Raw genomic sequence first — 26,873 nt, forward strand, 5'->3', positions numbered from 1 at the left:
GTCTGCACGAATAAAGACACCCCTGGTTGGGAGGACAAAGTATAGGATTGATCATGCCTAACATCATTTCCATTATCGTCTTCCTTGACGTTTTTTAGGGTTGCGGTAAGCTTATTTATTGTATAGACTAAAAATTCTGCCTATGAAATATCAAAACAAAAAGGTCATCAAACGATCTGGATCTGATTTTCTTTTTCTTTCTTTTTTTCACAGTTTGCTTATTGCACATTCATTGCCACCCTTTTCTTTTTCCTTTGTTATTCCCTATTTAAAAACAAATTGAATATGGCAGTGATTGAAAGTGTTTGTTCCCTGCTACACGAGACACAACTAACCTTAAAATCTGTAAGTGTGTTTGCAAACTCATGTCTGTGTCTTGTATTTGTTTGTCTGCAGCTGGACAGAACGAGGTCAAAGATTAGGCTTAGGTCGGGGTGATAAATTAAACATCGCTCCCTAAATTATGAATTTCCTTCGAGGGCGGTGGACCGTAGCTTCTGTATCTTTAATAGAGAAAGATGGGAGAGGCTGCGCGTTCACAGTTTCCCTTCCTCGTTCCGCGGCGGCGGGCACGCGCAGTGGATCCCACACCGCTCATCGGAGAGGGAAAAAAAGCGCCTTCGGACTGCTGACAGGGAAAAATGTTTCCTCCACCACGCTTTCCTGCTGCCTTCGATGCGCGCAAAAGTCATGTGAAAGGTTTCACAACAAACGAGGAAGAGTGTTTTTTCGACCATTAAACTTGCTCCAGAGGATTAACTCAGAAATTGGTCAAAAGACGCAGGATTTGAAGTTAACATTGGACAGGTAAGACGATTTTGCTGTATGTGTGGATGGTACTGCAGGCAGATTAATAATAACACCACCCTTGGGCAGGGTTGAGGTCAGAACGAAGGAGGAAAACCTAATTTTTTGGTCAGTTATAACATGAGGTTTGAGTTAAGGAAGTGAAAAAGCTATTTCCTCATGTAAACAAATAGCCTAATAGGAAAATGCAGCTGAACTATCTCTGGTGTGATTTAGTAGAGTGCAAAAATCTGGAGTTTCAGCACCAAAGACTGCGCCTTCTTTTGCTCACCGGACTGTGGAGACGCGCAGAGAGCAGCAAAGACCCACTGACCCTAAAATTACAACACATCTCACTCACAGTGTATGTGTGCATACATCCTTTCATAAAGTGCACACACAGGTCCAAAACTTCATTTTTGTGCAGGGCACTGGTGCTTTGCATTTGATGTTTTTAATCAGCATGTAGGACAGCAGCAGAATTTAACTATTGCTTTTTCAGCTTCTTGTTTATTAGATTTGGATGCTTTTTGAGTTGCATGAAAGAGCGTTAGTGCCCAGTGAAACAATAAAAGCTTCTCAGTGAACACAAAGTGATATGAGATATAAAAGCTTTCTTGGTACATTTCTGATGTAGTGAGTCTAATGGATGTCCTGTGACTGTCAAATTGAGTTTTAACCTTTGGCTGATGTGTGGTTACTGCTTCTTGCAGGTGCAGAAAATGGCGGGACGCCTCTTACAGCTCCTCGCTTTGTGGACCTCTATGATCAGCATTGTGCAGAGCTGCCCTGAGCTCTGCAGCTGCCAGGATAAATTTTCCCACCAGTTTGCAGACTGTGCTTACAAAGACCTACTGGTGGTTCCTGTGGGGCTCCCCTCTAATGTGACCACAGTAAGCCTTTCTGCCAATAAGATCAAATATCTGAAGAGCAAAAGCTTCATCAACATCACCCTGGTCACCTCTCTATGGCTGGCCCACAATGACATTGTTTCCATAGATTCAGACACCTTGGCCCCTCTGATCCAGCTCCGAAACCTGGACATCAGCCACAATAAGATTGTGAACTTTCCCTGGGAGGATCTGCAATCCCTCACGGCTCTGCAGCTTTTGAAAATGAACAACAATGAGATGATAAATCTTCCCAAAGATGCTTTCGCTACTCTCAAAGACCTGAGATCACTGCGTATCAACAACAACAAGTTCACCACCATCGTGGAAGGGACCTTCAGTGCTCTCTCCTCCATGTCCCACCTACAGATCTTTAACAACCCTTTCTCCTGCTCCTGCAGCCTGGAGTGGCTGAGAGACTGGATTGAAACCACTAAGATTTCTGTGCCTGATCAAGACTCCATTGTGTGTGAGGCTCCTGAACACCTGAAGGGCACACTGGTTACAAAGATTCCTAAGCTGGTCTGTACATCTCCTTCTGTCAAAATTAGCCATCAGCCTGACATTGAGAACACTGAGCTTTTTGAGGGTCTTATGGTCATCTTAAACTGTGAGGCAACAGGAAGCCCCGAGCCTCAGGTCAGCTGGGAGGTCACTGCAGGAAATCAGAATTTCCTTTTTCCTTTGCCCCCTGATGGAGAGAAAAATGATGCACCAATTAATGATAAAACAACCAACACTCAATTCCTGGTCTTTCAAAACGGCTCTCTCATCATCCCTCACCTGACTAAAAAGGAGGATGGAAACTACAGCTGCTCTGCAGTGAATGATTTAGGTAAGGCTCAGAGCAGCGTTACGGTGACCGTAGCCACCAGCCAAAAACACAACAGCAACCCAGTGCCTGGTTCTCCATCTGACAAGATTCGTCCCTCTGCTAAAAAGCCCACTGATTCCAAATTTCCCAAAAACGATGTACTCAATGAGGAAAAGCCAGAGGACAGGGCAAAGGGCAGTCCTGAAGGTTCATCAGACAAAAGCAAGGGCCCAGAAGAGGCCGGTGTTTTTCCAAAGAATCCCACCTTTGCGAGCAAATGTGGGGTGAGAGACAGCAGTGAGTACATCTCGAACCACGCCTTCAACTTGAGCCTGGAGGACCTGAAACAGTACACTTTTGATTTTGGTGTTATTGCATTGGAAGTGTCAGAAACAGAGGCCAAGGTGCAACTGAATCCACTTCAGCTGCCCAGCAGCAAGTCCAACCTTCACCTGAGTCAAAGTGAAAATGTGGAAACAGTGAACAAAGAGCCTGTGGGTCTTTACCAGTCCTCAAACAGTAAAACCACCTTAGACATGCTCTACCTCTGTGTGAATACGGGTAAAGGGCACTCTATGGTGCAGTGGTCCAACATAGAGGAGGGGGTTAATGCCTACAGATTCCATGGGTTACAGCCTGGCACCAATTACACCCTCTGTCTCACCTATGGGGGGCAGGACTGTCAGGTCCAAGTTGTTTTCACTACCAGGAAGAAGATCCCCTCCCTCCTCATCATTGTGGTTGTCAGTATTTTCCTCCTGGGTTTGGCCACTGTCCCCTTGTTGGGTGCAACCTGCTGCCACCTGCTGTACAAGTATCAAGGGAAAACCTACAAGCTCATCATGAGGGCGCAGAATCCGGATCAGATGGAGAAACAAATGGCGGGAGATTTCGATCACAGGGCGTCTTTTGTGGAGTCTGAGAAAACCTTCAACCCCAGCGAGGGTGAAGGGGAAGGAGGGGCCGAGGGAGAGGGAGAAGGAGAGGAAGGAGACGGAGATGAAGGCGAGGCCGAGGGTAGCGTGGTGACAGAATCCATCCCCGGATCTTCATCCAAAACCAACCCGGAGGAGTTCGAGGTGGGCTCCGAGTACAGTGACAGGTTACCGCTGGGCGCAGAGGCGGTCAACATCTCGGAGGAGATCAACGGGAACTACAAGCAGCCAAGCCGCTGAGATCAGCCCCTGTCTGCCGGTAGATTGTACAATATTTTACTTTCTACGTAGCCTACATTAAAGCAGGTAACTCACCCTCCATAACAACACGTGAAGGCTCCCGAAAAAAGAAAAGTGTGTCTTTTAATTTTTTACCTCAGACCGTCAATCACTTGAATTTATAACTTAATTCGTGTGACATTTGTAGTCTATTGTAAGGTTAAAATAAGCAGCATACAGTTTACAGTCCGAGCACATTGTTTATCAGACCTCAAATGACCGGAGAGCAGCAACACGTTTTCCTCTGTGGGACGGACGCGGATGGGCAAGATCGGGGCGCAGGAAGCCGTGCGCACGGCGAGACGTGGAGCGGAGTTCCGCACAATTAGAGGCAAAAATATAAAGATTTCAAAGGGGTTGAGCAGCCTGTATGCGATTTTAAGAGCACAAACACAGACAACAAAACTATTAAACTGTGCCAAATGTTTTATTAAAGCCATTAATACAAATTGATACCAGGGAAACTGTGAGCGTCTTTTCAGGGATATGAACGAGAGAAAAACAATCTCATAGGGCTAACTCTCAGGCTCTCTTTGACTCGTTCATAGACGCGCAGTCGCATATCTAAAAGATGATTTTTGATACAATGATCGGATTTGGTGTTAATGCGCCTCATCTGCCCGCCGTCCTGTGCGTCCAAGTGGAAATTTTACTTCCAGCTGCGTCGTGCTCTGCAGGAAAATCCAGTTATTTACCAACATATTGTGGTTCGACGTGATATTAAGGCTTTAAAAAAACGTGCGACTTTAACCTCTTTTATCAACGGGTGCTTGCTCTACTACTCGCTTTTTACGATGAACGTGTCCATGGCATGTCACACGTATTTCCTTGTGTGGTTTTTCTTAGTGTAGTCTAGAGGACTGTAGATGTTACTGTCAACATGTGATGTAAAGCCATGTGATTGGAATTCTTTTTTACGACAGTAAGTTTCTGTGAAGCATCAAAGAAAGGGCGCGTCTGAGTGTTCGGCTTCACTGTCTTGTAATTTGATGCATATAGTGAGTTTTTCTGTGACCTGTTGTAAAACGAAACGAAAAGACGTGACTTTTCAGGATTTTGATATTATTTTATGTACGTGGAATTAATAAAACATGGAAGTATAATGACTGTGTTCCTTGAGTTTTTTTTTTCATTAAAAACGCTAAATTAAACGTTTCTTTAAAATACAGCAATAATGCTCTTAGATAAGCGAACACTTCGATCAAATAAAATTTAATATAACAAATATGTTATTTGGATTCAGAATTTTTGCGCTCATATTCGTTTTATTTTTTCTTGTGAATCACAAAAGATAAAGTCCATGTTTTTTCTGTTGTGTTTTGTAACCAAAAAAAAAAGACAAAGAAAGAAAGAAAAAAAGAGATGCATTTTGAGAGTTTGAGTTTTTGTGCATAATACAAATACGAAAGCTGATCAATCTTCTGACTTCACTTGCACTTTGGTCTTGTTCAGATCAGATCGCACACATCTCGCTTTTAAATAGCGGGTCATTCGACTATAAAGGCAATATCTTACAAGAACTAGTCGATGCAAAAGGAGAAACAATAGTTTAAGTTTTATTTTCAAAGTGATCAGACTGAAAATTTGAACATTCATATTTTTTAAACGAATTCATCATTCATAATGTAAATAAAGACAGATAACACAATGTTGGTCAGCATCAGAAACCATAAAGGGATTTGAGCAAAAGTTAGAAAAATGCCAGCAGCAAGCAGCATCAAGTGGTTTTTACCGTTAAGATCTACAAATAAAACAGATAGTACAGTTTCATTTGTTTGAAAGATCATATATTCCACAGGTTTTTGTTAATTTCATAAAATGTGTACAATTGAAAAAAATAATTTTCTCATCAAGCTCCTGAAAATAGCTCATCCTGTAAATTCATAAATAGTGAAATGTACTACATTTTGAGACCCTCTAAAAAAGGATACTTCACTGAAGTGCGCACAAACAACTTGTTTAGTTTGAGATAATGGAAACAATGATATCTGCATGTAATAATAATACCAACTTATTTGAAAATTTGTGCCATCCCAAAACAAGCACACCAATGTGTTGAAAACGTCACATGATGGGTGTGTTAGGACAGGAAGTCAGTGCCACACAAGCTTTTATCAGACTACAGACTGTGGTCCACACATTTAAACAAGCAGGGAAACATGAAGAGCACAAAGTGGACTCACGGTCTGCAGACGGGTAAGGCTGGGGTAATATTTCTACATGTGGCACTGACCTGTAAGTGCACTTATTTCACAACATCTACAGCAGGTATGGATGGACATATGACTGTAGAATTTCATCAAACCCAAAAAGACTCTGCAGGAGATCTTCAGTCAGAGTCACATTAAGGTTCAGTTGCTGGCAGCAGCCTCCGTCTCCTTCATCCCTGCCTCCTTGTTGCCTCCCTCCTTGGTGCTGCGGTTCAAACTTCCATTCAGAAAGCTCTCCGTGGTTTGACACTGGAAGTGCTTCCTGGTGCCCACCAGGGAGGGGTTGTTGACAAGCGTGTATAGGAGCTGCCAGTGCCTGCGAGCCCTCTTGGCACTGGAGACTCTGTGCTGTTTCTTCTCCTGCTGGACCAGCTGGATCCCTGAGGACACAAAAATATCATGATAGCACTGATGGTATGTCGTATTCATAAGAATATCATTTTTTTATCTCAACAGGAAGGGGGAAATAACTCTTTTAAGGCCACCCAGCACACCGTAGGTACTAAAGAAAGAGTAATAATAGAAAGCAATCATATTCTAATCCTCTAAGTGTGGTAGGAGCATATTGAGCTTGCCATTAACGCACTGAAAGCTTAAGCCCCCTGGGCTACATGAATACCAAACAGGCAATTAGCATAGCTCATCTGTGTAATCAGCTACTTAGAACTAATCTTTGCAATACAAAAGATTATTCCTGATAATGCATTGTTCTCTAGGTGCAAGCAAGCATCTCATAAATGAGCTGGATAAAAGATAGAGATGGATTCATTTATCTGCCATTTTATTTCTCAAATGGCCTGCCTCCTGTCACCACATGCATAGGTAACTTGGTGTTAAGTATTTTTTTGTTATTTTGTTTTTTGAGTTAAATAAAATAAAATGACTGTTACCAGTCTATAGGACTATATTGTCAATGGGTCACACAGGCCGCTGGCACAGGCGAGTGTGGGCATGCCATATGGACTGCTGATTAGTTTATGACAGATTTGATTGAGACCAGCAGCAGGGCTGTAAATTATTCTGCAGAGTGACTCAATTTGTTCTTGACATATTAAATCAGACGCGGCTAGCTCTCATTTCTTCTGCGCGTGCAAGACAGTATTATGATCTTATTATGTGTTACAGTGACCTGCTGCTGAATGCTAAACCTCCCCAGAGAAATTAAAAATGTCCTGCTGACTTTAATAAAGATATGAATCCAGTATTTGTCCTTAAAGAAGAACACTGGCGAATCTCTATTTTTCTTATCACAAAAAAGGGCAAAAAAAAAACAAACTGATCGCATTGAACAAGTTTTTCAGGATCTGCAAATGAAAAGCATGAGGTATTTATAAGAACCATAATCTCCCAATGTTATCCTGAAACTAGAACAGCTTTGTCAAACTGGTTGCACAAACATGTGCAGTTTTATTTCCTCAAATCCAACCCTTCTATAGATACTAAATTTGTAATAAACATCATATCATGCAAAATTTGTCCAAACCTTATTTTTGAATACAGTGATTCCAAACGACCAAGACATATGTGTGCTGTGTTTAGAATGAGAGATGAGTTTTATGCTACAGACCCTCTTCAGCATCCCGTGACCTCTGAGCAGAGTTGCTGTCCTGGCCCACAGACTGCAGCAGCACCCCGCAGAACGCCTTCATCACTGGGTGGGACTGGCTCACCTCAATCTTCAGATAATGAGCATAGCAGCGGTAGGCTGCAGACAGACACAAAAAGAAGGAGGGGGGCTGGGTGGTCACTGACTGGGCAGTAGCAATAAATGCATAGGCCTACGCCCCATGAAGGCTTTGAGGCAATCACACATAATAGTCATACAATCACACTTCTTTTTTCAAAGCACCTGCTTTTTCTGACAACAGCTGTCTGAAATCTGCAGCCATTTTAGATATCGGTGAGCAATTAAGGTCGTGTGCACAGAATACTGATCTGATAGGAGGTGCAGTGAGCTGCAGGAAGGGTAAAGTGGAAAGGATGATTTCTGGCCTTTAAGTGGGATCAGTAGGAGGGTGTTTGCTCATAGAAAATTGCCTCTCTTTTAGCCTCCAAAGAGAAGTGAAACAAAGAAGAAGAAAAAAAAGGCATCTGGTTGTACAAAGGCAGAGGCATGAATATGGGACCATTGTGTAGATAATACTTAAAAAAAACAGGCGTCAAATGTGAAATATAATCAATAAATGACATCAAGGCAGACATATTTAGACTGTAATGCATGTCTTAGAGCAGATGCACATGCTTTTCATTAATCAGTGCAAATGATTTTAAGGCTTTTGATACTGATCTGATAAAACAGTCTCACCTGGGTCAAAAGCCTCTACACTCCTGTTTAGCAGACTGATATCCATCCGTCCCATGTGTACTATGTTGTACAGGGCTGTGATGATCATTCGCCACACGGCCAGCAGCACCCCGATCAGAACATTGACTGGAAACAGCAGGTAGGTTAGCAGGAACAGGTTTCCCCTGGAAGATAGAAAGATGCATTGAAAGCATTTAAAAAACAAAGCCACAGACAAATAAAGCAAGTGAACATAGGAGGCTAAACATGGCAACAAAAACAGATGATCACCTGTTGTCAAGGTCTCGCGTGCCACCTGCTTTTTTGATGAAGCAAAACTTGCTGGTGACATGTTGAATCAGCACAGCCAGTATAATCATTAGCCAGAAGGGCCTGAAAAAAAACAAAAACAATGACTTTCGGTTTTCTGCAGGAAGTTAGTCATCCGGTAAAATCAGAGACAAGAGAAAAATAAAGACCAACAATGTGCATTCAAAGAGTAATAACAACACGTTTGTCAGAGTAACAGGAAGAAACCAAGAAAGCATTAAGTCAGTAAAAAAAATCAGAATATTAATCTACTCAAGCTGTAATGAGTGACATATGGGATGGTGCTCACCACATGCTCAACAGGAGCATGAAGAGGATCAGGTGCTGCCCGTACAGGATGGGAATAATGATGAGAAAGACAGCAACCAGTAGGCAGAGGAAGAACACAAATGTCTGGATCATCATGGCTGCAGGAGAGAGACCAAAGTTACAATCTGTGCAGCTTTCAAGACGTCTACACTGTGCACCCAGTCCTCTACAAAATGAAACCCAGTCATATAAAAAGCATGAACAGATAGTTCCTATGGTTTGATGCAGCTTTTGTATTGCGCAACAGGCTGAGTGAAAGAAGGCAGAGAAATTTCAATATGGAAAAAAAACACAAAAATTTAAATGCTGACTCAGGCTTAACTGAGGAACTAACATTAACATTATGACAAACACATTTCTTTATTTAGGAGTAAAGTACAAAAATACAGTTTGAAACATCTAAGTTTAAGATAAACGTATTAATATCAAAGCAGACATAAGACGATTTAAAATAGGAATTGTGTTGAAAATGAGGCTAAAAACAATATAATCTTTATTTTCTTTGGCACTGGAGCTGTCGCTGTACCGACGCAGATGTGAGCTGCTGTGAAGCTTGTATATCCCATCCAGCAGACGAGTGCCGGCCGTGAAGCCCTGATGCTTCTCTGGCAGTTGTAAACATTATAGATGTCACCTCTGTACAGCCCCTTCAGGTTTGACCTGCAGAAACAAAAACACAATGAAGACAACGCAGCCATGTGCAATACTGAAACAGATTTACCAGTTAGTGTAAAAACCACACAGTTAATTGAAGAGGTAATTTTGCACAGGATGTGGCTGTAAAGTAATCTAATACTTGTTGCAGAAACTCATTTCTAATACACTCTAATTTATGGTAATGGAACAGTGTTTCATTTCTTATCTTAATGCCTATTTTCAATTCCAGCTGCAGTTAGCCATGAGTCAATGCTGCTCTATCTGTCTGCATGATTAGAACTCTGTTATGTTATTATGACTCGTCTGTGAGACACCACATTATAATAAGAGAAGCTGAATGCAAAGCATGCTCACTATTCTTGGAAACTTCAGAGCGAGAATAGAAAAAATTATTAAAATGAAGCTTTGACATGGTTTGTTCTGTTCTCACACTTACCGATGCAGAACCATGGAGCGCATGAGCATAGCCAGGTTGACCAAGCCGGATAGGGTTAACGCTGAAATATAGCACACTGGAGGAAAATGAGCACAAACATTAATTAATCATATTTCTATACATGAAGAACAATGCAGCTGTGTGATGGAAAACGCACATGTGACATCTTATCAAAGCAAAAGATACTGTTCATGTCTTTTGGTTTCACTCACCCTCCACACACCACATGTAATACACCACGATCCTAACCACTTCATGTTTGTCCTTGGACAGCTCAATCTTGAAGCCGGCTAAGAGGTTAGCGACGTCTTCATTGACTCCTAAGCGGGCAGTCTGGAGAGTTGGCACCACGCCTGAGATCAGTAGAAGACCCATCTTAAAATGAAAAAGAAAAAGACACATCCAGAATGTTTATTGATTTATGAATTCAATTTTATTCCAACATTCGCAATCGCTTTTACAGATGTTGTGAAAAGAAAGATGTAGTGTGGCTAAGAGGTGAAAACAGTAGACTGTCATTAACAGGTCAGATCAAGGTTAACATTTACTGCAGTCTATCACAATTTAATAGTATACATTTTACAATAGCAGTTTGAGTAAAGACAATAAACAATACATTTGAGGTTTTATCCAAAGCTGTATGTTATGATCACTTTGTCTTTGATTTTTGTGTGATTAAAACCAAAACAGTGCAGTAACAGTTACCTGATACACTGCTATGAATGACACAACACAAGACACAGCCAACTTCAAAGGGAAACGGAAAGCTGTTTAAAAAAACACAACAAAAACAAAGACATTAGTGTTACAAAAATTTCATAAGACTCAGCACTCAAAGTCATGTCCAGACACAAGACCAAGGTGACATATTTACCCTCTTCGCGTGTATAAATGTACGACTTCACTGCATCCATTATTCTTTGTGAGAGTTTTGGCGTCTCTGTGCTTGATGTGCTTGAGTGAAACGGAAACAGATGTACAAAAAAATTATAATTCAGTTGTTAGATTTGGAGACATATACAAACTATTTTTTTCCTGCACTCCTGCACAAAACAAATAAAAAAAGAAGTTTCTACATAGGCAGTCAAATGTTTTGTTGTTGGATGCAAAATATGTGGCTTAACGAATGAAGAATTATTTAGAGTCTTGAGTGGTTCTTTTGGATATCCTTTTGTTTTCCACAAAACTCAATCTTAAATGAACCCGGGCATCCCTGGTGTATTCAACTTAACTAAACTCAACTTTATTTAGAAAGCACTTTACCAGATCATGTTTGTTTGTATATACTCTTCTCTTTGCATGATGCAGTTTTAACCTGTGCGGATTATCAAACTGTGTTCACAAAAGTGGATTTTGGAAGTGATCTGCAGCCCATGTTCTGACTTCCACTACAGAGTTATATCTGTTTTCAATATACTACTGCCTAAAGACCAGAACTTCATTAACAAATAGAACTGGTTTTTCAACATTTTACAATTGCATTATTAGTTGTATAATGCCATTCTCAAAACCAACAAAAGACTTTCAAATGCATCTGCCAGACATCTTGAATGAGTTCCAGCCAAAGAGTCTCCCATATTTATTGACGTGTTTCAACTAACACAAGTTAGGGTTAAAGACTCAAGTCTGAAACACTCAGTGGAGCAATCTCTCACAAAAAGTTTAATCTAAGCCTCTTATTTTGGAAAAACACAGATCCCCTTCAGCAGTATTAAACAAAGCCAAAGTAGATTTGGGTAAAGAAGACGAAAAATGGCAAGACAAACGTGCAGAAAATGAGGCGCGTCACTGACAGGCTATAAAACCTACCTGATTTTTATGAGCTTCTTCTTGAGCAGTTCCTTCACATAGTCTTTATAGTAGCTGCTGCTGAGATCCTGACGGAAACATGGATAGCAACAATGACTATAACAACCTTCAGCATGCAACCTTATATGTTTCAATGTACTAAAGCAGGGTGACAAACATGATTTATTGAATAAGATTTGTCTATTATATTGAACATCATATACCTTAACCATTTAAGAAGGATTCAGTTTTGACTGTTTGTTTTATTCTGAACTAATAATGCAATGTGCAAAAAGGGCAGAGTTTGAGAAATAAACTAACGGGCAGTGGGAAGTGTTGAATGGTAAACATACTGCACATAGTACCGTACAGTTAAAATCAATAGGAGAAAATATACAGCTTGGTCTCATTACTTTTTTGTGGGTTACTGAATTAATGTTCAATTATTAACACATAATTGAATCATATTTGTGATGAGTTTGTGTATCTGTGCAGATTCATTATCATCTTTATTCCTGCTGGGGAACATAAGCAATGGGGTAGGGGGGGGCAAACTCCAGGCAGTCACCTCGCCCCAGTTTTTCCACACCCACACAGGGATTAGCATCAAATAAACACAGCATTGTCTCTTGTCTCAGAAAAAAACAAGGCAACCTTTTCATAATCTGATCTAAAACATAACCTAAACCAATTACGTCAAATCTACTTAAAATGATTAGGCAACTCACACGCTGCTCTGGAGTTCACATTTTCCCCTCAGCCTAGACTGTGTGAGCGCTGTAAGCCCCTTCTTTAGCAGGCAGCTTATAAAGGTTCACCACGTGCACAGGTTCAGGAGAAATGTGCGTCTTAGAGAGAGCTCATTTATCACTGATGCTAATGTTAACATGAGTACTAATCAACTTATATAGAAGTTGTTATGTAAGCAGGCCAAACATTAAGTGCTATAAGGGCTGAACAGCCCTTAAGCTGGTGTGCCAAAGAAACTATTCTCAGTCCAAAACTTACCTCTGTGGCGTTGTTCTTTTCAGTGCCTTTTAAGCCCTTAAATAGAAGCAGGGGGTACTGGAAACTAAGGAATGCCAAACAAGCTATCTGGGGCAGGCTGGAGAAAAGGGAGTAGTGTTTGTGTATCTAAAAAAAAGAGGGACAAAAGTCACTTTAAGGCTCCAAGAAACTCATTTTAAGAGTTTGAAAAGACACAAGACAAAAAAATACTGAGTCTGCATTTTAGTGATACAAATGTCTTTGTTTGCTTCGTCTGGAGTTCAAATGTCAGCCAACCTTAAACATCTGTGCTTTGCATCAACACAATTTTTAGGAAAGATAGTGAAAGTACTCTGATATCAAATCTTAAACCTACAAACCTGTTGGATTTAAACAAAATATCAATGTGTAGAAAGAAATAACATGACAATTATAATGTTCAATTAGGTGTTCCTTTTTCTTTATTAGATAAAGCAAATTTTTGCAGATCAAGAGACAACCTCTTAAACAAGTGTCAGTCTCTCACACTGAACTGATTGACAGTGACAAAGCCTCTTGATTGACAGAAACAAACAGTCCCATTATCAATCCCTTTAGATCACACCTGTCACATCCATTTAAGACCAGCTGTTTTTGGTCTGACCAGAAAAAAATGATTTGTTTTTTAAATAATCCTCAAAGCAAAAACAGATGAAACATTATAGACAAAATGTCAAAGATCTCAAACAATATTAATATAAACTTGCCCAATGAAGGCAGTAACAGATGGAAATGGTATTCACTCACCAGAGGATTCTTCGGACAATCAATTTTCTGCCAGACCAGAATGCCAAAGTGTGTCCACGACAAGAGGCTACCAAGTACGTAGCCAACTTTATTATGTAAAGTGCCACATGCCAGGAGAGGGTAGTAAAGTGCGGGGTAGTAGAAGATTCCCAGGATCACCCAATATTCTGCAAGACGACAAAAGTGTGTGATTACCCCGGGTGCAGAAGAGGAAAAAACACTGATTTCAGATTTACTAAACTGTGTAAAAGCAAGAAAGTAATGAGGGATGAAGCAAAGTGCTATTCAGGCAAACGTTTTAGTTACAACTTCCTGACAGGTCCAAAGGTAAGAAAAGGTCAAAACCTTGTCCTATTTATTTAACAAGGCTGAAAATGGGCTAACAGAGTCTGTTAATAAAAATGTTTAATTGCTGTGGAGAGCATAGCTAGCATTAGCAGAGCCAGTGTCACCAACCTTCAGTCCTTGTCCTAGCTTCCAAATGCCACTGCCTGTCCAGCAGCTGTATGCTAGTTTAAACACAGCCAACTAGAAACTCGACTGTCATTTCCTAGTTCAAATTTCCACCAAAAACTGCATTGCAACGAGATGCTATTTGTGGCTTTAAGCTATTGTTGCTGTAGCCACCAACCAGCAGTTGGAAAGTTACAACTAAAACACAGCATATGACCAGCATTTTGGGCGTACCATGATAAAATTATCAATAAATCCTTAAACTGACAAGTAGTTCTGAAGATGTTTAGCAAGAGTGACAGCGTTAAATTGTTTAGTTACTTGCAGTTTGTGTATAGAAACCAGAGCACACTTCTTAGTAGAGACATGCCCATAGTACTAATAAACACTGTAAAGTAGCCACAGATAGCTCCCATTGTGTTTCAGAAGATAATATTCATGATGCTGATGAATGAAGAACAAGGTGAACTCCTTACGTTTGTTCCCTGTGTCAGCTGTGAAGGGGAGAGGGTTTGGCGAAAGCACCAGGCCCCACAGTTTGCACAAGAGCACACCAAACACAGCTACTGCCAGGCCCTTGTGCTGGGTGTGGTCCAGGAAGTTGACTGGACTGTAGAATCAAGCGGCAGGTATTTAGAGCCCATGTGTGAGTAGCTTCACATTTGGATGAAATGGTTTTTGAGGAAAAATCAAAAACTTCAAAAGGACCATACACAGGATGTAACGCTCAGGCCTACAAACATCATAAAATGTCAGTGTCAGAATATTACAGAGACTGCCCTCATCTTTGGTTCATGTTAGTGTAGTATACATGGTTAAATTAAACATGAGGAAGAGGAAAAACAACACATTTCTCCAGCTGTTATTAATGCATGGGAGATTCATTGACAGTTCTGATAAGTGCAAACCTCAGCTTGATCTGGAGGCCACTGTGCACAAAAGAGCTCTACTGTTACAGATTTAAGGGGAAATTGTGAAAATCTGTCAGTCCATTAGAAAATACTATGAGTGCTGAAATATTTGTGGTGTTATCAAAAATTCAAAGGTGAAGACTCCCTCAGAAATATGCCCCTTGGTGCTTTTTAGAAGGCATGCTGTCCTCATCAACGCCTTCATGTTTCCATATCATTAGCCTTATAGCATAACTGCCAAAGTCACATATCATCAGCTTTTCAGTTATATTGTGTGAGCCTCATAACATGATTGCAAAGTCAATTAATCTAAATGAAATACATGAGTTAACAACAATAATAATATAGAAAAATATTAACATAATACTGAAAAATAATAAATATAAATTGTGTTTTTGTTTCTTTTCTCTTCTTTTCTTCAAACTTTAAATTTATTTCTTAGGCAAAAATGCTATTGGGCTGTCGACATTGTTCTTAAGGGTTCATTGCTAGCACAAATTCAGGAGAGTTTGTTTCTTGTGTTTGAATCATCTCTCACACTAAATGATCAATATGCTGGATTTTTAAAGCTCAACCAAAACTTTTTTATTTTTTTTTATTTTTTTTTACAAAAAACAGAATAAAAAAAATCAACAAAATAAACAAAAAAATTCTTCAGAAAACAATCTCTAAATACCATTTTTTTTCACAGGACACATTCTTAAAGCCTACAAAAGATTATCAGCAATCACAAGTTACTGTTTTAAACTGTTAGTAATAAATAAATCACATAGGAAGAAAACGTTGACCCCTTGTCAGCTTTTACTAATTCTTTGTCACATTGTTGTTGATAATTTACCCAAAACCATTTTTTCACTGAGGCTAATGCTAATGATATTTAACCAGTGCACCAACTAGCATATTAGCCTTTACCTGATAACTCATGTACAGCAATACTGAAGGCTAACATCGATACTTCTATCAGTGTTAAAGGAACTCATGCAGAACTCTTTGTTTTTAAAAAGTGATCAGTATTGATTAGTATGAAATTTAATGGGCTAAAACATAAAAAGTGACCAGATCAAACCATAAAACAGACAGCTATATCATTTGATTAAACATTTAAGAGTTACAATAAAGCCTCACCTTAGTAAACCTGGGAGTCCTTTCTGTCTGTACCCTGTCTTTGTGCGTCTAGCTAACGCCGCAAGGATCAGCATGATGACAAACTACGAGGAGAGGACACATCAGTTAGCTTTATCTCCAGCTGTGAGTCCCCTAGTGTTCAGGGTTCATCCTGTTCACAATAAAAAGGTTGAACCCTGATGTCTCATTAGTGCTCCCTTTGGATGTGGTCTGATTGAACTGTCATCAGTCAGGATCACTGACCAGTGAGAGTTCAGTGACCTGTCGTGACCTGTGGCACATTTAGGAAACACAGGAACAGGAAGGCTGCTGTGCTCTAAATTGGGTAAATCTGGACCAACAACCAAGATTATCTTTAACCACACACTGAGAGAATAGAAACATCATTATGTAGACACTGAAAGCAGTTAATGGTCACTTATGGTTTTACATCTCATATTGGTTGATTGATGAGATTTACCCACAGGGTCTTGGGGTTAAATGCTTAGATATGCAAAAAACAATGGGATTGATCTGAATTCATTCACAAAATCAAGATGACTCGCCATGGAGAAGAAAAAACACATCTTGGTATGGCTAATTATAAAACATGTTGAATGTCAGGTAACATGCTATGGTTCTACACTGTTGATAAATGACAGGACAGTGATTTGTGGGTCACAATAGTCCAAAAAGCAAAGCAGACTTACAGATATGGCAGTGATGCATATGTGGTAGAGTCTGTCATCAGCAGTAGGGTCACATGGAGGGATTATTCTAATAAGGGAGCAAAAACAATCAAAGTTAAACTTAAGACTGGAGGATTTGAGCGGTCCTCCACCTCACTAAACCGTTCGCACGTCACTGTGAGGACCATTTGTCGCTGGAAACTTCGCAGCTGAAATCCTGCCGCAGAGATTTACATTTTAACCGGATTGGTGTCAGCGTGACACAGGAAAACAACAAATGCCTATGTTCACGTTCCAGCACACTGGAAAAGGAGGAATGCTTGGTCATGGGAGGGGGGGTTATAACTCTGATTTTCAAAGAAAGGCCTAATGCATCAAGTACTTCATTTTGCAAGACTTATTCAAGGAAAATAACGCAGGTACTTAATGGCCAGTAAATGTGAGGGATGGCAGCTTCAAGGAGTGGGTGTTTGACATGTTTTCCAGCTGTTTCTTACCTGTCTAAACATGGTGTGAATTTGTAACATGGCACACACAGGGTAGACCAATTTCACATTTGGACAATGGAAAACTTACAAAAAGTGAGACAAATGCACTCGCTGGCTATGGTTGAGCTTTCAGAAAGGTTTTTCAGACCACAACTCGACAGTGTGTATGGATTTATAATAACATCAGGCTGCTTATCAGCTAAACATGGCAGCAACTAATTAATTCCTTTCTATTTCTGTTCTTCTAATTTTCTGAAAAATGCTGATTATCAAAACTCTTTCAAACCATCACTTTTTATCAGAGTTTCCATTTTGATTGGAAAACACTCTGGATAAAAAAAAAAGCTCCAAACAAAGAACTGAATGTGCCCTGCTGCATTCTGGGAGCAAAAATGGATGCTGTCAGACTTTTGTCATGTTAATAGCACCATGAGTAACAACTTCTTTATTTGTGGCTTTGGTTTACAGATAAACTTTCAGTGATGGCTGAGTATGCTAATGTTTTAATGATACTGCCATGCAATTTCTGGAACATTCCATGGGCAAAACTTTCTTTACCAGCTTCTTCCCTCGGGCATGAAAATGAGACAGCCTCTGCTGTAACATGAACAGATACAGGACCTCACACTGACACTGGCACAGTACAAGTTTGCCAAGTGCAGCTGAATGTCTCAATGAGGGCTTTTTGCCCATGCTGGGAATGTTTTCAGACTCGAAAAGTTTGAACTAAGAACGTAGAAACTTTTATAACCGTGACAGTATTAGAGATGATAAAAGCAAATAATGACATTTACATGTGAAAACATTTCTCTACAGCTCATGAACAGAGGATGAAAGTGCACTTACTCTCTTTCTATTTTGGGTGGAGGATCCCAGTCTGGGTAAACATAGTCATCTAGGTCCTGATCCATTTTGCTGTCTCTTTTTCAAACAGATCCAAAGTCTTATAAAGAAGCTGGACAGCTTTTGACCACACTCGCTGGCAGCACACAGCTGAAGTCCTCTTCACTCAAGAGGAAAAGTTTTCCCAGAGTCCTGAGTTGGACTCTGTAGCTGCAGCAGAGGCTTCTGCACTCCTGTTACCCTCCTTCCCTCACAGTCTGTTTTCAGGTGCCTTCGTCCCGCTGTGGAGCTGAGAGTAATGTGACAGGTCCAGGCTGCTGTGAGCGTGCTGCCTCCACCCTGCAAAAGGCCCTTTTTCAGCTGAGGGTTACCAACTCACTGGGAGCCTGGGGAGAGAGTGAGAGGGGGGGCAGTGTGTGAAAGGAGGGAAAAATGTGGAGAACCGAGCAGCCAATCTGGAAGGCCACCTGCAGCTTACTGGGATTACATCTACTTTTGGGGTGGTGTTTTAAGACCTGTGCTCTGTGGTTGAAGGGGTCAGGTGTGCAGAGTTATAAAACTCCAGCTCGGATTGTGTGGGCCGCTGGGACTAATGAGTCTCTATTATCAGACGGAGTTCCACGTTGATAACAGGGAAATTCTCACTTCATTTCCTTCCAGTCATGGTTCAGTTACATATAGGTTGTCAAAACCAGTGCTGGGTATATCACCAGAACAAAACAAAGCATGGGGCCGAACCAGGCTAGGTGGACACAGACAGACAAACTATGACCAAGGACACAAGTCTGTAACTTCAGTCTGATAAGGATCAAGGAAAAGTTCATTCAACCCAGTACTTTGTCTTCAGCAGATACAATAAGATAAAGGTATCCAAGGGCATGAGGAAATACTTTTACAATCACTATTAGCAACACTGGAATGAAGTTTAGTATTTCCTTAAATGGGATAAAAGGTGTTTTAGAAATAGACCATAACTGTGTTATTGAAAGGATCTTAGAAATGTGATGAGGGTAACAGATCTGCTTCCAGCATGGATAAAGCTCGCACTGAAATCAAGAGCATCTAATTCAATTTTTTTTTGTTAAGATAGCAGCGGTGTCTAATGTTAGCTCCTGAGGCTGCTGTAAGACAACATAACCAACAAACATGAACAACTCTTTTGTGTGGGATTGCGAAGAGGAGTAGACTTCTCGATATCAAAGGATTTTTTTTGAAAAATGATTTAGATGGACTACTTAATTCATCTTACAGTTATCAGGGCTGATTTTAACATAACACAAAGTACTCAAGCTGAATTAATTAGCTCTGCAGTTTGATAAACGCTTTGGTGACATTCTTCTATGTTTCCTCTTAAATCAACGCAGAAGTTAATCATTTCCATCTCTCGCCATTTACCAAGAAAAAAAATCCAAATATTGCCTGATAAAATTTCAAGATTCACATCTCTTCACCATAAGCCTTGTAAACTATCTCGTGTTTAATCAAATAACAGGAGGTTTCACCATCATAAACAACAGTTGGTTCCAAAACATGATTGCAGTACATATGTTTGTTAATGTGCTTTATGCCCTTAACATGTCATTGTGACCTGCGGTGTTAATGTGATCCTGCTGGGTTGGAATCTTGGCCTCAGTGAGGACGGGACTCCTGAGTCATGACTAATCCCTGTTACATATTAAATCCAATGAGAGTCTCGCAGCACTAATGGTAAATAGAGTAAAAAAAAGAAGGGAAAAACCTTGCCTCTACTTTTTTTTTTTTTTTAGCTCAATTATTGCTTCATATATCTCTTTACTTTGGTCTTAGCTGATGCTTCCCCTTTCTATGAAAACATCCAGGAGTCTCAATCTGGTAATAAACAGCTAACTTTTGGCAGTAGTTTTTTTTTTTTCTGGAATAAACGAGCTGACTTAACAGCTGCGAAATTATAAACTGAGGCAAAATAATCTCAAAGAGTGTTCAATGGAAGTAAAGCATGTGAGTGCTAAAAAGACAAGCTCGGGTCACAGGTCATGCCATTACTCCAAATATGAGGACTTTCTCTCTGCATCGAGTTTAAAAAAGCAGCAACAAATGACTCCAGTTATATTTTTAAACATATATCATTATATACACACAGTCGCATAAATCTTGTGCAACTCTTAATCCCTGCACAAGTCAGTTTTGCAACACTGCCTCTGTCAGCATACACTCATTAAACAGGATTATAGTCACACTTCTTAAAAAAGCAACAAATTTTTCTTCTAACCCTCCTGAGAAAACACAGTTTCTCAAGCACCTAAGCCACCAAATCAAATGTGCTCCCGAAGACAAAGCAGCCCAGCAAATAAAGGGGTCAGTGAACAAAGAATGCTTTGAACAGTTATAATTACATCTCAGAGAGGCATTATGATTGAGACAGACAGTTCACTTGAATCAGGTTTAGGACGTCAGCTCATAGGCCTTTTGGTGGAAATTTCAAGTAAAGCTTTGCAAAAACAACAAGCTAAAATACTGTCGAACCACTTATTTAAATATAGACAGCAGCATCAATGGCAGCAAGCCATACACAAGCAATTAAAGAGACAAAAGTGTGGCTTCAAGAGATATCATTAATAATGCATTTAAGCTGAAAAAATTTAAACTGTATCTTTAAGATTTTCCTCTTGGTTTTCATTGCTTTTTATTTTAAAAGGATGCATTCTTTGACTTTTCATGGGAACTGTAAAACCATAATGCTTGTATGAAGTGCAAAGCATGATAAAAAAAAAGAAAAAAAAGAAAAAAGGAAACCGACCAGGTACCTGCTCTGACAGGAATCGTTGCTGATTGATCAAACATTTTTCTTTTTAATTGTAGGGAGATGCCACGTTTATGTATGGTTTTCCCACACAACATGAAAGCTTAGATTCTGTTTTCCAGATGATATTTTGTTTTATCTTGGTCTTCTTGTGTTTATTTTTTCTTTCTCTTTCCACCTATTATTTTGGTCATATTTTTAGTCACTTTTGGGCCACCGTACCCAGGGACGTTTAAAGGCTTCAAGGTTCGGGAGAAATTGAATTCCCATTATGAGAGCAGCAGGAGGATCAAGTTGACTTTCTAGCTGGATTTTGAAAAACACATTGTGTCAAACTACATTGCTGCCAGTTGACTGTTGGCCTGCTGCCCACAACAGAGCAAAGGCAGCTGCAGACAGATCGTCTCGGTTTGGTTTCATCTTGGACAAATTTCATGCCTTTGAAGTCGGTTTGATCCACCGACAACAAAGAGACTTTCAGCCTAAGAGAAACAATGGGTAACACTGTCACCTGAGCCTCACCTGTACAAGTCTCAACCTGTCTACCGTTTACATGATGAATTAATCCTGCCACTATGGAGCCAATGCACGCGTCTCAAACGGACACTTTTCCTATCGACGGTAAAATTGTCCCACACGGATGTCGTATTGTGTTGAGCCCATCAGCAGCAGCAGCTAACCACTACTACAAACTGAAGAGACGTTAGCTTACTCACCGTCCACGTGCAGGTGTGCTGCTGCTCCAGACAGGTGAGTGATGGATGAATTCTGCCAAAGTATCTGGCAACTGCTTTAAATGTAACTAGTCGACATGAGATGCATTTTTTTTTTCCTGTCCTCACTTTATTTCCCCCCAAAATACACACGTCATTATAAAACCAGGCTCTTACCTCGTGTTTACCCTCTGCTGCTTGTCTCTTAGTTTGGAAAATCATAAAAGTGTTTGCATCACTTTCCACCTTATACTTAGAGCGGATCAATAATTATCCAAATCAGACAACAATCTCAAGAGCAGCTTTCCTTCTTGCTGCACACTTCACATGTGGAGTGTGACTGGGACTTTGACCTGTCTCTATCTTGTTGTGGTGAGAACATCATAAAATTCCTGCTGCATGCAGAGTTGTTGTGAAACATATAGAGAGGCAAACAATGTGGTCCAGTTTAGGTTAAGAAAGTAGTCTATATTTACATAAAACAAGCAGGCTATGCTCGGTTTTGAGTCTCATTGGTGCCACATTTTAATTTGTGTGTTAGTTATAGTTTTTCATCTAATATACAGACAAAAAATACAGTATGTAGTTACCCCTAACTATAGATGTGTTTCAAATATGCAACTAAAGGGTGTCCCATCAGGGCTGAAATGAGGAGATTGAGGTTTTCATTCTGAAAACTGGTGATTGAATCGGTTTAGTAATTCAGCTTGGGTAAAAGCGGCAGTTTCATTGAACATCTGTCTAAATTGAGTCATCAGGCTGTAAACTATTGTACAAGCATGGTTTGTTAAGTAATTTAAAGGTTAAGATAAGGATTGTTATCGTAACATTATTGCATCTACCTTAAAAGCAAGTTAGCATTAGCAGACAATGCAAACAAAGGTTTATTCACAAATTGTTCTGCTGGGTTTGGCTCTGTAAATATTGTATTTTTCCTGAATTTTGGTTTCATCTGGACCAGACAGACTCCATAAGATTAAACTAATGTGTGTGTGAGAGAGTGTTGTTTTGGACCATCTTTTATGGCAAATCATTTGTTGATACCTGATTTTGCAAGGTATCATTAGCTAGTGCTGCTACATGTATATTGTAGTGGACACAGAGAGAGGGAAGGCACTCAGGAGTGTTTGCTGTCCGATCTATTCGCTTTATTTGTTGACCTGTGAAATTAATCTTCTTACCTATTAGGAGACTTTTTTTCATACTTGTTACATGGCCACTGTGCTGGTGCAATTTGAGATTTTACTTTGAGGGTTTACTCAACCGTCAAATGCATTTCTTAAATTCAAGAAATGCTTGTCAATCTTCTCTTGTTTAGCCTAAGAAGAAGCACTGCATGGGATAGCTTAACCCAGAATTTCTTTCTCCACACACAAGGCAGGGATGACCTTCTTATAACCTTTAAATAAAAGCAAGTTAGTGCACCTATTTTGACTGATGTAGCTTGATTCACTAAAACCAACTCTCGAAGAAGCAGGGCAATTCCATCACGAGGGAAAAGCACTCTGTTATGATTATTAACCAGCTGACTCAAGTTTTCCCTCTGAAAACATCCACTTTGGCTGGTAATCTGCTGTTTTGACTGTCCTCTTTAAGACAGTAATTCAGATTATGTGGGAAGTAGGGCTGCATGAAAAATTGAACATACAAGAGACTGTGACTGTTTTTAACTCAGTCTGGCTGTAATTTATGATCCCCTCATATGAATATAACAAATGTTATAGTGTTTTCTTTAAAAACCCAAATCATTATTCTCAAGTCTTCATTTGCTTCTTTATAAATATTAAAATCACATTCATATCAGTCAACTCAAATTGAGTAACGCTGGAAAATACTGCCTCAGTGCTAAATCATGCCGCCAGACGGCCTCCCGGGTGCAGCAAGGCTAATTACCGGGGATATATTTCTGCAGCTCACTCTGCTGCACTGCTTCTGTCATAATCAATGAGCCTTGTAACACTCAATTAGAAACTAATTGGATTTGTGTGTGTTTGAGGTGAAAAAACATGTACATTTGAGCGGACATGAAAGAACAGCTTAACTGTGTTGACAGCTGTGATGAAGTTGAATTGGGTCGGCCAGTTGTAAATTTCCGAAAAATTAGTCGGTATAAGCGTATTCCAGTATTTCAACCTCCAGCCTCACCTCCAACTCGACGCACACACAGACAGCTGCTGCTTATTTGGCTTTGATACAACAGCTTGGATTTGTGTTATTTGTGATTTTAGGAATTCAATTTGGCACATGATCCGAGCTAATTATAACCACTTTTTTAAAGTTCCTACTTAGTGTTCACATTGATGTGTTCAGTTTGGTTTAGGTGGAATGATAAAAGAACACAAACAGTGACAGTGTTACTTATTTGGGTTTTGAAAAAAAAAATGAAATCAAATTTTCTTCAGGAGAGAAGAAATGGTTTTAGAAACATCCAATATCTGAGTGCATTTACACACAAGTCCTACTCTTAAGCCATACCGATCAGCTGTGACATTGTGGCTACCTGTGTCATACTGTGTGGGCACCCCTCTCCTTAGGTCAGGGCTTAACAGCTGTGGTCTAATGGGACAGGGACTCCACTGACACAAAGACATGGGGAGCAGATCCTTTAAGTCCGCTAAGCTGTCAGGTGGGGTCTCCATGGCTCAGACCTGGTTGTCCAGCACATCCTAATGCTGGACTGGATTCTGATCTTGGGAATTCGGAGGCCAAGTCAACACCTTAATCTCATTGTTGTGTTACACATGGTCATTAAAGACATTTTGATGGTTGTTGGAGTTGAGCGTGAACATCCTGTCCAGTCTTCAGCTACACGGCCACAGATACAAAAAAAAAATAAAAAAAATGGAGATGCAGTGTGACACCTGTCAGACTCAGCATTCATTGTTCAGCAGTCTAAGCTCCACTAGCTTTTCTGCAGAACTGGCCTACAGTCATTTTAAGCATTGTTGAGGAAATTTCAGGAATCTTGACACTTGATGAAGAAGACTCAGGAGACTCAGATGGCTTAAGTTGTAATAGTTTATATAGCTCGATTGAGGAGAAAATGACAGACAGTACACATAGTGCCCAGTGTAATGCAAAGTCAATTCTAACAGACCAGTGTTCTCAGTATTTAGTATTCTTGAGATAGGGATTGCTATGTCTATCTTTGAGCCAGTGGGTTCAGCTTAGCTTGGGAACTCAATGTGAGAAACAGCGTTCAAGGAGATAAGAACATGGGAATCGGATCCAACCCAGACTAGGAAAAACACTGTCTCTATGTACAGATAACTTTAAGGCAAATACAGGTATTATTGTGAAACATATAGAGGCAATTTAAAGAATTAATTAAGGAAAGGCATGAAGCAATATGAAAATTCCACCACAAGCATCACTAAGCTTTTGCCACCCATGACCACGTCACTGAGTTTTTTCTCTCTTGACCCACTTTTAGTTGGTAGTGACCACAGAAGTCTGGGAAGGCCCCACAAGAGCTGCACCTTTCACTAATAGGCCTGTGTCAAAGTTTCTCACAAACTTACATCTCCCCATTTTCCTGCTTTAATCACATTATCTTCAAGGACAAAATATTCCTTTGCTACCTTGTATAGGTTGCTCACTGACTGGTGCCACTGTAAGAGATGATAAACAATGAAACTATTTATGTTTGTCCTGGTTTAAAGCCAGAAAGAGGCTGTTCAGAGGTTTGGATGAGATGTTACCCAATATTATGGTCTATGACCTCTCTCTTTAGTTTTCATGTACTCTTGATGGTATGTTAAGGTTATCTAAAACAAAGATATGTATACATTAAGGGGAATTTACTGGAATTTACTGGAATTCCAAAAAACCCAACAGTAGACTATTCGATTTCTGTTTGGTGACTCCCGAACCTTTTCTAACAGTTTGAGTTGTCGTGACGTGCTGTAAGTTTCTCCTTCCACTGAGAAAGTCATTGGCTTGGCTCACTCATCTGGGCAGTAAATCTGACAACAGTTTTACTTTTTTCATATTTTTTTAAACTCTTGCTGAGTCATTAGCATGACCTGTCTGCCTTTCACGGTCCAAACTGTGCTTGTCTGACCGTGAGGTGAATCCTGCAAAGTAGTTTAACACAAAGTAAGGTGTGCTGAATCCCCAGATGGGACAGTGGAATGATATCCATCAAGCAAGATATCTCTATCACTGTTAGAATTGAAGTGCAACTACAAGCTTTTAATGTGACCGCTTACAGTTATATAAAAAAAAATCACATTTTTCTAACCCACATTATCAAAATCAAAGTATCTGTCATAACAAAAATGTACAATCCATGAAAAAGCTAATGAAGGAGAAGCTGACAAGGCAGAAGATTACAGAAATTTTGAATTAACTTAGTTTGGTAATACCATTCTAAATTCAAATTATGCTTTTTCAATTGATTTTTGCACAGGCAATAAGTATTATTAAATCTGAGGAGCATAGTCAGAACAAACTGTTGCTGTAAAGGATTTTAATAATCTGCTATATAAGCTTTCATACAGCAATATCTGTTGTGATTAAACATCAACGGCCAATGGGGGGAAAAAAAAATCAATTTCAGTCATGCGGGTCATTTTTGTTTTGATATATCACTGTTTTTGTTGAAAGTCGTGAGGGAAAGATTTATTCTCCTCTTTATGAGCACTGAGGATGGGATGTTATATCTAAGGAACCAGTGACAAGTACAAATCATCCTGATAGTTATTAAAGTGGTTGTGATCACTGTGCCGGTGTGCAGTTCTCAGTCTGTCACATTCCTGCTGCGGTGTCCTGACAAGCACCTTGAATTTATGGTGGTGAGACAGGGTCGAGTCTGAGTTGTAATAATCCTCTTTATATAATGGTTTGGAGAAAAACCTTGGAAGATGCCTCATGCACTCTCAAAAATTGAATTCGATCATTGTCTCTTTATATTAGCTGAAAGTTCACATTTACATTTTTTTGCTGAATATAAAGACATGGATTTATATGTGACTCTTTTATACATGAAATTAGGTGGCGCAGTATATATTTTTACCACTTGATCAGAATTTTTTTATTAGAATCACCAGAACAGGCATTTTAGACTTGACAAAGCTTAGCTGCTGCATTTCTTTATTAGCCTGTGTACAATATAATCAGAAGGTGCGTCTCATAAGTAGTTAGCTTGTTCAGTGTTACTATAGGTTTTTAGTGCCATATAAAGGATGAGTCTCACTGTTATCAGAATTGGTTGTTTACTGCTGTTTCATGTATATAAATATATGTGTGTGTGTGTGTGTGTGTGTGTGTGTGTGTGTGTGTGTGTGTGTGTGTGTGTGTGTGTGTGTGTGTGTGTGTGTGATGATGTCTCTTTTGGTAAGGGTGTTGTTTCTGTCAGCATGATAGATGATGTCCTTGCTGTGGCCTCTATTTTGTCATTC

General features: G+C 39.8%; 3 protein-coding genes across 4 annotated transcripts in view; 2 read left to right on the plus strand and 1 right to left on the minus strand.

Annotated features, from left to right (window-relative positions):
- The first annotated feature begins 558 nt into the window (after positions 1–558).
- islr2 (immunoglobulin superfamily containing leucine-rich repeat 2) lies at positions 559–4,807 on the plus strand. Its single transcript, XM_074678418.1, has 2 exons — positions 559–807; positions 1,500–4,807. Exon 2 carries the CDS (start codon positions 1,509–1,511, stop codon positions 3,663–3,665), a length of 2,157 nt encoding a protein of 718 aa, XP_074534519.1. The 5' UTR covers positions 559–807; positions 1,500–1,508; the 3' UTR covers positions 3,666–4,807.
- A 362-nt stretch (positions 4,808–5,169) lies between these two features.
- On the minus strand, positions 5,170–21,823 carry stra6 (signaling receptor and transporter of retinol STRA6). Of its 2 annotated transcripts, none has more exons than XM_074676880.1 (18): positions 21,649–21,823; positions 17,983–18,365; positions 16,670–16,736; positions 15,981–16,063; positions 14,421–14,554; positions 13,492–13,658; positions 12,727–12,852; positions 11,740–11,807; positions 10,805–10,884; positions 10,636–10,697; positions 10,143–10,305; positions 9,931–10,006; positions 9,364–9,497; positions 8,818–8,935; positions 8,490–8,591; positions 8,220–8,383; positions 7,482–7,619; positions 5,170–6,294 (listed from the first exon to the last, which is right to left on the minus strand). In XM_074676880.1, the coding sequence occupies exons 2-18, from the start codon at positions 18,045–18,047 to the stop codon at positions 6,056–6,058; spliced, it is 1,986 nt and encodes a 661-aa protein (XP_074532981.1). In that variant the 5' UTR covers positions 18,048–18,365; positions 21,649–21,823; the 3' UTR covers positions 5,170–6,055. The 2 variants fall into 2 exon arrangements, with proteins under 2 accessions (XP_074532981.1, XP_074532982.1); XM_074676881.1 differs by lacking the exon at positions 21,649–21,823 and adding an exon at positions 21,475–21,526.
- ccdc33 (coiled-coil domain containing 33) overlaps positions 21,466–26,873 on the plus strand; it is a 55,347-nt gene continuing 49,939 nt past the window's right edge. The window contains exon 1 of the mRNA XM_074676887.1: positions 21,466–21,508. The gene's annotated coding sequence lies outside the window, so the exon portion shown is untranslated. The remainder of the gene's footprint in view (positions 21,509–26,873) is intronic.

Source organism: Halichoeres trimaculatus, unplaced genomic scaffold, assembly GCF_033239565.1.
Source record: "Halichoeres trimaculatus isolate MK-OKI-2021-1 unplaced genomic scaffold, fHalTri1.1 fHalTri1_scaffold_10, whole genome shotgun sequence".
Classification (NCBI taxonomy): domain Eukaryota; kingdom Metazoa; phylum Chordata; class Actinopteri; order Labriformes; family Labridae; genus Halichoeres; species Halichoeres trimaculatus.

Bases quoted from the DNA above. Each gene is read 5' to 3' on its own strand.
- stra6 (XM_074676880.1), bottom strand. From the start codon at position 18,047: ATGGATCAGGACCTAGATGACTATGTTTACCCAGACTGGGATCCTCCA. The intron at 10,885-11,739 runs GTAGGTTTTATA...GTTTCACTCAAG, and splicing joins AAGAAGCTCATAAAAATCAG to CACATCAAGCACAGAGACGC. The intron at 8,936-9,363 runs GTACAGCGACAG...TCTCTCCTGCAG, and splicing joins AGCAGCTCACATCTGCGTCG to CCATGATGATCCAGACATTT.
- islr2 (XM_074678418.1), top strand. From the start codon at position 1,509: ATGGCGGGACGCCTCTTACAGCTCCTCGCTTTGTGGACCTCTATGATC.